The 10,062-nt window shown below is 35.3% G+C and overlaps 1 protein-coding gene across 1 annotated transcript; it reads left to right on the top strand.

Annotated features, from left to right (window-relative positions):
- The first annotated feature begins 320 nt into the window (after positions 1-320).
- LOC139857205 (geranylgeranyl diphosphate reductase, chloroplastic) lies at positions 321-1,870 on the top strand. Its single transcript, XM_071845944.1, has one exon. The coding sequence runs from the start codon at positions 347-349 to the stop codon at positions 1,745-1,747; it is 1,401 nt and encodes a 466-aa protein (XP_071702045.1). The 5' UTR covers positions 321-346; the 3' UTR covers positions 1,748-1,870.
- The last annotated feature ends 8,192 nt before the right edge of the window (positions 1,871-10,062 follow it).

Below are 10,062 nucleotides of genomic sequence, written 5' to 3'. Positions count from 1 at the left end.
TTACTAAAAAAGTGTAATCGAAGAATAATCGGCATTATTGAAGAGTTTTACAACATTGTATAAATATTATGCACAATATCTTCTATCACTACATTTGCTATAATATTTTATTAATATTAATATTAATATTAAAAAAGTTATTTATCATATTGACAAAAACATTAATAATGGCAAAATGGTCATTTCGAAAAATATTTCAGACATTTTCTTATATTATCCACACAAAATCTCAATCGTTGATATAAGTAAATCCAACGGTCTAAACATGTACAATATCCCAAACCATATCTTAAAAATCTTACAAAATCACAATTCTCACTTCACTTTGAGCTCACAACCACCACAAATGGCTTCCCTTTCACTCAAATCCTTCGCCGGACTCCGTCAATCCTCACCGGAAAACCACCATCCATCAATCACAGCTCTCTCCAAACCCCTTTCCCCATCCCAAATCAACTATCGCCGTCTCAATGTCATCGCCAGTAAATCCAGCCCCAAAATCACCGGTCGCAACCTCCGAGTCGCAATCGTCGGCGGTGGTCCAGCCGGTGGTGCAGCCGCCGAAACTCTAGCCAAAGGCGGAATCGAAACAATTCTAATCGAACGCAAAATGGACAACGCGAAGCCATGCGGCGGCGCAATTCCCCTTTGCATGGTCGGAGAATTTGACCTGCCGTTGGATATCATCGATCGCCGTGTCACCAAAATGAAAATGATCTCTCCGTCGAATGTCGCCGTTGATATCGGCCAAACCCTAAAACCCCACGAGTACATCGGCATGGTTCGTCGTGAAATTCTCGATGCGTATCTCCGTGACCGTGCCTCCGCTGCCGGAGCCACCGTTATCAACGGTTTGTTCGTTAAAATGGACAAACCAACCGATAAGTACGCGCCGTACGTCATCCATTACAATGCCTACGACGGTAAAGCTGGTTCCGCCGGTAAAAAAACTAGCATCGAAGTCGACGCTGTCATCGGCGCCGACGGCGCCAACTCTCGTGTCGCCAAATCCATCGACGCCGGAGATTACGAGTACGCAATCGCGTTCCAAGAACGCATCAAAATCCCCGAGGATAAAATGCAGTACTACGAAAATCTCGCCGAGATGTACGTCGGAGATGACGTGTCACCTGATTTTTACGGTTGGGTGTTTCCTAAATGTGACCACGTGGCAGTGGGGACTGGCACAGTAACCCATAAAGCTGACATCAAAAAATTCCAAACAGCCACGCGCTTAAGAGCACGTGACAAGATTTTGGGTGGGAAAATCATTCGGGTCGAAGCTCACCCGATCCCAGAACACCCGCGTCCTCGAAGATTAGCTGATCGGGTGGCACTAGTTGGTGATGCAGCAGGTTACGTCACCAAATGTTCAGGTGAAGGGATTTATTTTGCGGCGAAAAGTGGGCGAATGTGTGCTGAAGCGATTGTTGAGGGTTCGGAGAACGGGAAACGAATGATTGATGAATCGGATTTGAGGAAGTATTTGGAGAAATGGGATAAAACGTATTGGCCAACGTATAAGGTGTTGGATATATTGCAGAAGGTGTTTTATCGATCGAATCCTGCTCGAGAGGCGTTTGTAGAGATGTGTGGGGATGAGTATGTGCAGAAGATGACGTTTGATAGTTATTTGTACAAGAAGGTTGTACCAGGGAACCCATTGGAGGATTTGAAGCTTGCTGTGAACACAATTGGGAGTTTGGTTAGGGCAAATGCTCTTAGGAATGAGATGGCTAAGCTTTAATTAAGAACTTGTTTGTAATGAATGGTTTGTATTATGCTTGATGTTAAGGAATTTATATTTAAAAAGTTAATTAAATATGGTATGCTTTGTTTATGTCACTTAATGAAAATAGTTTGTGAGCTATGTTGAAATCTTGGCATAGCCATGTTATAATGGGGCAAAATTGCACCCAAAAGTTCATGTACATTGTGGTAGTGCAATTGTAATTGTGCAAATTAAGATGATGAAAATTTAATGATGGTCAGGAATGGGTTAGAAACAGGTAGAGAGTAGTCTTGTTGGACTGCATATATCAGGGTATGATATCGAATTATTCGTCTGAGGGTAGCCCAAACAGGCCAAGTTACAATAAGACAGTCACTACTACAAATTGAATTTTTTGATTGTCATCTTATCTTATCGTCATATCAATGACACTAACATTGAGTTGTAGCTAAACTGGTAGTGGCTTGCCTCTCTTATAGAGAGGTCAGGAGTTCGACTCCGCTAGGCTGCAACATTGCACTCAATGTTATTCCTGACCTGAAGTATCCACCCAGGTCGCCTTTCGCATAGTGCGGGGGCAACAGGGAGGGGAGGTTTTACCGGTCATGCCCTCGGATTGGTTCGGGTTTCCTCGAGGACAGTAGTTGGGGCGGGTTATGCAACTACGGGAGATGAACGCGTGGGTGATTTAGTTACCCTGGATGATCCCAAACTGATGTGCAAATAAAAAATCCTGACACTAAACGCCGACTATCTTGACGCACAAAAGTACATACAAGACTATCCGTGCTTAAGAAAATGTAGCCATTCATGACAGAACCGTGCCTATAATCCTTCTTGGGAGTACTGCTCGAAGACAGGACAAATAGGGACCGGTCTTATAGCGTTGATAGGATCCTAGAACCTAAAATTGGTTGGCTGAACCATGTTTTAGCAACAAAAGAAATCTTACTTGATGTTGACTACGAACTGTTCATATGTCACATAAAAGCACTCCTTGGCAATTTGATTGCTACCACACATCATAAAAAGCATAGAGGACGTAAACTTTAAAGATTTTCTATACAAAACAGGATAGAAAACGGGGATAATTAGAAATCAGCCCAAATTGGAGTATTTTTACTAGCCCAATTGTGTCTTTTAACTAGGCCGAATGTATAAAAAGTAAAGAAAAAGAAAACAAACAGTAAACGGATAGGGTAGAAGGTTTTTCGTTTTCAAGCAAGTATTTTTATACTTTTTATTATAAGGTAGTGTCGCACTTGTTTTTATTTTAGCATATTGTTTTAAGTCATGAATACTATAGATATTATATGATTCTCTCTTCTTAGATCACTCACATTAAACACATAATTTTCTTTTAGAACAAATTATCATATAAGTGTCACGTTAGCACTTATTTCAAGGAGATACCTACAACTTAATCACTGTATTCATGACTCTTATGTCTCTTCAATAATAGAAAAGAAAAGAAAAGAACCCGGTATATTGATTATTTATAGCATAGAATATGATGGAAAGTCAAAAGTACATTACAAAATTGCATCACATTCGTCCTTATACATATGCTTAAAAGCACGAGAGAATGAGGGTGGAGTTTAGGGACATAGTGGTTGCCACTTATGTTCTCGTAGCACATGGCGAAGGCGGTGAGCACGAACCCACTGATAACACTTGTCTTATAGCTCTTAGTCAAGTAGGAAGGTAGCTAGGAAGGAAAGTAGAAGGTTTTTTTTAGTTCGGGCTACCCGGTAAGGCGAGTAATTCGATCCCATACTCTGATGTACGTAGCTCAGCAGGATTACTCCTTGACTGTTTCCAACTTATCATTGGCTACCACTAAATATTCGCCCTATACGAGATTCGAACATGAATATACTAATACCACTGAGCTATCTAGTAATGGTTTGCTCTTAGTCAAGTACATTTACTATATATACTAGTACCAAAGACCCTATGAACGGTAAGATGTTTTATTCATAAAAAATATATGCAAGGTTTATGATGGGCCAAGAAAAAGAAGCGAGCCTGAGCGTAACGGTTTTACTATTCATTGAAGTATGAGCTATACTGGATCGTTTTTTATTTTAAATCAAGTATAATACATATCTCGAACTCAATTACCACCGAGGTATTGCCTGAGTTGTATCCGGGGGTTGTACTCTTCATGTAGGCGCAAGTTCGAAACCTAGGGTCGGGAACTAATTGATAAGGCCAACAGTTAGCTTCTCGGGGGGGGGGGGGGGGGGGGGGGGGGGGGGGGGGGGAATTCTCAACCTTCTACCGTACGATCTGAGTTATTGCGATTTGAGTTTTCTCCTAACGTATGTCTGGATGACATATGATTGCGAAGGTGGTTAAATTCTCTATAGATGATGCCAATACTTAATACTAATGTCCAAAAAAATTAAAATCTCACTCAATTTAAGGGAATTAAATCAACATGCATAATCATGCTTCTATCATTGAACTACTACTTTAAAAAAAAATACCTTATTATTAAACCACAAACCCATGTCACATATATATATATATATATATATATATATATATATATATATATATATATATATATATATATATATATATATATATATATATATATATATTGGTAGGATCAATGGGGAAACGACCAATCGGGAGGAAACGTGTGGAAGCAATTTTTTTTTTATTTTTTTTGAAAATTTTTTGTTCACGAACATTATAGATTGGATGAAAATATGAACATTTAATAAAGACACTTTGTGATCAATGTTTTTATTTTGACGGAAAAACGCTCGAAGAAGTAATATATAACAATTATCGTGTTTTTCGAGCGTATGTTGAGGTTTTAGATATTAGGGTTTATAGGGTTTACAAATTTAGGGTCTAGGGTTTAGATTTAGGATTTAGATTGAGTTTTTAACACGAACTGTTTAGAGTTTAGGGTTTAGGGTTTAGAGTTTGAGGTTTTGGGTTTAGGGACTAAACCCAAAACACCAAACCCTAAACACTAAACCCTAAACTCTAAATCGGGCTAAATTTTACTTCACAAAACATGAAGAAAAAAAATGTTAACATTCTTCACGATCAATAATATCTTGATTGTTATTTTTGTCGATCGGTTTACCGCCTAAATAATAACATTCATCACGAAATGTCTTTGTTAAATGTTCATATTTTCGTGGATCTTGATGCATGAATTTTTTTTTTTCCAAAAAAACGAAAAAAAATTGCTTCCCCCGATTGGTTACTTCCCCATTGATCCCGCCTACACACACACACACACACACACACACACACACACACACACACACACACATACATACATACATACATATATATATATATATATATATATATATATATATATATATATATATATATATATATATATGAGTAAGCAAGGAAACCCTCCTATGAACGAGCACATTTGCTCCCCCATAGAAGGTAAAACCTCGGGTAATCAAGCTCCCCGAGCGCGAGACCTGGTACCGGGTGAATTGCGCATTATGCGCACATCTAGTCACACTATATTTATTTATTTCAAACTAGACTTTAACACCATGGATTATTATCTATCTTCAATCTATAGCTGTTAAAATAATTTTATTTAGTGTTGGACATATCACACTACAAAGCAATTTTTTAATAAATTAGGAGATATTTTTGTTTCGTCATTGTGCGTTGTAGTCATAAACTATTGAAATATGTTGTCGGAATAAAGCAAAATCATTTCTTGCGCTAACACGCGAATATATTTTCGTTCGTTTATGAAAATGTGAGTTGCTTTTTTTATTTAACTAGTTCCGGTCCGGCCCGCGCGATGCGGCGGAGGCTTTCAGCTTGCGTATTCATATTTAACGTAGCTTTATGTATTTACACAAGGGGAAACGACCCATGTGTTAGCCGTCGTTTTAGGTGTTGTCGTCTTTAGTGTTTTTTAAAAAATGCCGGGTTCGAACGTAGTTAGTTTCGTTTTGTTGATAAAAGTATTTCGAGTCTAACGGTGCTAGGGGAAAAATTTAACGCGCGGCGAGCAGGAAGATACGGTCTATCGTTGTTTTTAGCGTTTTTTTAAAAAGTGTCCGTTTTGAACGTGCTTATTTTCGTTTTGTTCATAAAATTATTTCGAGTCTGACGCTGCTGTCGGAAAAATTTAACTCGCGGTGAGCGAGAAGATACAAGCTGTCGTGTGTTTAGCGTTTTTTAAAAAGTGTCCGTTTCAAACGTGCTTATTTTCGTTTGGTTCATAAAATTATTTCGAGTCTGACGTTGCTGTCGGAAAAATTTCACTCGCTGCGAGCGAGAAGATACAAGCTGTCGTTGTGTTTAGCGTTTTTTAAAAAGTGTCCGGTTCGAACGTACCTAGTTTCGTTTTGTTCATAAAATTATTTCGAGTTTAACGGTGTGCTCGGTGAAATTTAATTCGGGGCGAGGAGGAAGATACGGGCTGTCGAAGTGTGTGGGTGGAGTTTTTATTTTAATTTACAAAATTGATAGTTTAACCCCTGCAGTTTTGGGTATTTTTTGTAAGGTGTTTATAGTTGAGTGGGAAAGAATAAAAAATAAGTGTGAAAAGGGGTGAAACTATTGTCGTTTTTGGCACTCACCAAACGAATTTCTCACATTTTATTTTAATTTACAAAATTGATAGTTTAACCCCTGCAGTTTTGGGTATTTTTTGTAAGGTGTTTATAGTTGAGGGGGAAAGAATAAAAAATAAGTGTGAAAAGGGGTGAAACTATTGTCGTTTTTGACACTCACCAAACGAATTTCTCACTGTTTTTAGTATATAATATATAATATAATATAATAATATAATATAATATAATATAATATAATATAATATAATATAATAATAATATAATAATATAATATAATATAATATAATATAATATAATATAATAATATATAAGATAATTTATCATTTTTGAAACATTAAAATTAAAAATCAGTAATATAATTTGCATTAGCATATTTTTACTACCAAAGTATCAACTCATATAGTATTGACATAAAAAGTTAAAAAACCACAAAAACCAAGTTTAAAAGAAGTAATTAATGGGATGAAAGTGGTAACAAGTGAATCTTAAAATTCATCCAATGAGATGAAAATGTAACTTACATTTGCTAGTAGAATATTAAATTTCTCATCATAAATCATAATGATGATGTAATTAGTATCCTACCTCCACCACTAATTCGCAATAAGTAATGAGATTAAGATTTCTTACTTTACATGTAACTCCCTCAAATATTAATACTTCATTTTGTTCACACCATGATTAGTCCGTTATCTTTCAATTAAAAAGTCCAAACTTACTATTTTACCCCCTACCTAAACCTTCGGTGAGGCTTTTATTTAACTAACAAACTAGATTAGATTTCTCAAGCTTTATTAAACACTCAACAACATAAATCTTGACAATACCACTTTAACTTGAAATCACCAAAATTTGTTAATTTCTCGTTACTCATTAAGAATTGTATAAACGATAAAATAAAATACTTTTAGCATCGTTATAAGATAGGTAATGATACATTTACCACTATTTTTTTTTTTATAAATTCACAAAATTTAAACATTACTTTATCTACAATACAACATCATGTTAATAAACTTCATGCAATTTATAAAAACGAGTAATGATCTATATATTTTTTGTGTTGCACTGAAACTCCAATCCAGACTTTGAATATAGGACGGCGCATGATCTTCATCAACATTGATTACATGATTTATTACTTTCACATTAACATAAAATTAGCTTTTAATGCATAATTAACATTAACGAACTAACAATTAATCACTTAATTATAATCATTCTAGGCTTCTCCACTTCCTATATATCCCTTCAAAACTTCCATAATATCATCATAATTCATAATCCATCCAATATATATCATATAACCGTGTTCTAGCATCTTTGCAAAGTCAAACATAGTCATGGAAAGTCAACATTCATTGGAAATTGAGTGGTCAACCCATGAAATCATACCAAAAGAAGATGAAGTTTTTTCCTTTCATCACCAATTGCCTCCTCTTGATTTTAGGTAATCAAGACTTATTCTCTTGTTTTAGTCAAAATTTTGCTTAGGTTTCTTAATTTTATACTTAACTATTCAATATTGTATTTTGTGCATTTCATCATGAAATTAATCAGCAATGAAGAACAGTGGTTTCAAGCTCTTGAATGCATCAATACTTATGATTTGGTACCTGTTCAACAAGATCATTTTGATGCTACTTATACTACTATGGATATCTTCTCAAATGACCCAATCTGGCCTTTTATGGACATCTTACCTTCAGGTTAACAATATATACAATTTCATTTTAAGTTATATAATCTGTTATCTTAATATCTTAATCATATTATATGTGTTAATGTCATGTGTAGATCCTGCACCCTATGAAGACAATTTTATGGTTGAAAAAGATGATCATTTAGTGCTTCAAAATCAAGAATTGTATATGAGCATGAACAACTCATTATGGTGTACAAATCAAGAAAAGCCAATGATCATTAATCAAGAGCTTCCCATAATGAACTCGGTAGGGTTTTCGAACTATGAAATGCCCATGATAGATACATTAGGGTTTCTACATCAAGACATGAACATGAGGGACTCAATGAGCATTCCTTATCAAACGCAACTATCGATCATCGAAACGAAGAATGATAAAGATAAAAAAGAGATGAAGATGGTATGGCCTACGTGTCATGAACCACAAGATGAGGTTCAACGTAAATGTGATAATGAAAATGGTGACAGTAAGAATGCTTCTAATAATCTGAATTGTCCTTCGCGAATGGCATTAAGCAGAGAGATGATATCACATTATTTTTACATGCCAATAACACAAGCTGCTAAAGAGCTTAATGTTGGATTAACACTCTTGAAGAAACGGTGTAGGGAATTGGGCATACGTCGTTGGCCTCATCGGAAACTCATGAGCATTCAAGCTCTAATCAATAATGTCCAGGTATTAATATAATTATTAGGCTTCATTTTGCTTAACTAGTATAAGATTTTAATGATGAATTGAAGTTCTAAAAGAAGTAGTAATCTTTATGGATAATCTTGTTTTGTAGAATGGATACAATGGAGGTGATGAGAAGGTACAAGAAGCAATTGCACAATTAGAGAAAGAAAAGAAGATGATGGAAGAAATTCCTGATTTAAAGTTTGAAGACAAGACGAAAAGATTGAGACAAGCGTGTTTTAAAGCGAATTATAAAAAGAGGAAGACAATGGAGAAGCGATCACCTACAAATTCGTCATCTACAGTTACAGTTAATGGACGTGCATCTTCTTCGTCTTCTAGTAATACTTGGGTTGATGATCATGGATGTTTTCAAGCTGCTGAAGATGGTTATGGTGATTATGAAGGACAAGAAGAAATGAATCTTATATTATCTACCGAGTGCTATTCCTCTTTTAGTAACACCTTGTTTTAAGACTATGCAAGTTTAATTTCAGGAATTAATAGTTTGTGGATATTTGGTTTTGGGAACCATAGAACTGCTTGCTAGCTTTTAATTAGATACTCCCTATATTGTTACGTTAAATATTTTATTTGGTAATTTTTTTTTCTTTTTACCTTTTTTACACAGTTTTCATAGTTTTCGATTCGGTTTTCGAACTGACTAACCATTTTGTAAATAGACTAGACTTATTGTTGGCGAACCTCCGTAGTCACAAAGAGGATTTTATTTAGGCCGGGAAGAATTTGAATCTGGTACTTTTAAGGAGTTTCACCTTTTTTTAACCATGTTATTACCAATAGGCTACCACCGTTGTGGTTTTTATTTGGTAATTTAATATAACAAGTGTAGGCGCGATATTATTTGTAACAATAAATAGTCACAATATGTATAATAAGCATTCTTTCATTTTGTTATAATATAGTACGCATAGATGATTTCTATAAATTATAAGTTTTCCATTAATTAATTTTTTTTATTAATAATTAGAAAAGGTTAAACAAACTGATTATACAACTCATGTATATATAAAAAAAAATAAAAAAAAATCTTTACATGGCGTCATGCTGATGTCAATAGGAAAAAATTGAGTCTTCGTGTATATATATATATATATATATATATGAAAAGTGAATATGGATAACATCACCATATAACCTTAAAGTGGAGAGCAGCGAAAGGGGTTTTGTGCGACAAGAAGATACCGCTCAAATTGAAAGGGAAATTCTTCAAGGTGGCAATTAGACCAGCCATGTTGTACGGATCAGAATGTTGGCCAATGACGAAGGTCCAAGAGAGAAGGATGGAGGTGGCAGAAATGAGGATGCTTAGGTGGACGTGTGGTAAAACCATGTTAAA

This window comes from Rutidosis leptorrhynchoides, chromosome 7 (genome assembly GCF_046630445.1).
Source record: "Rutidosis leptorrhynchoides isolate AG116_Rl617_1_P2 chromosome 7, CSIRO_AGI_Rlap_v1, whole genome shotgun sequence".
Classification (NCBI taxonomy): domain Eukaryota; kingdom Viridiplantae; phylum Streptophyta; class Magnoliopsida; order Asterales; family Asteraceae; genus Rutidosis; species Rutidosis leptorrhynchoides.
Note: the sequence above shows the minus strand (reverse complement) of the source record. Positions and strands in the feature narration are given on the sequence as shown.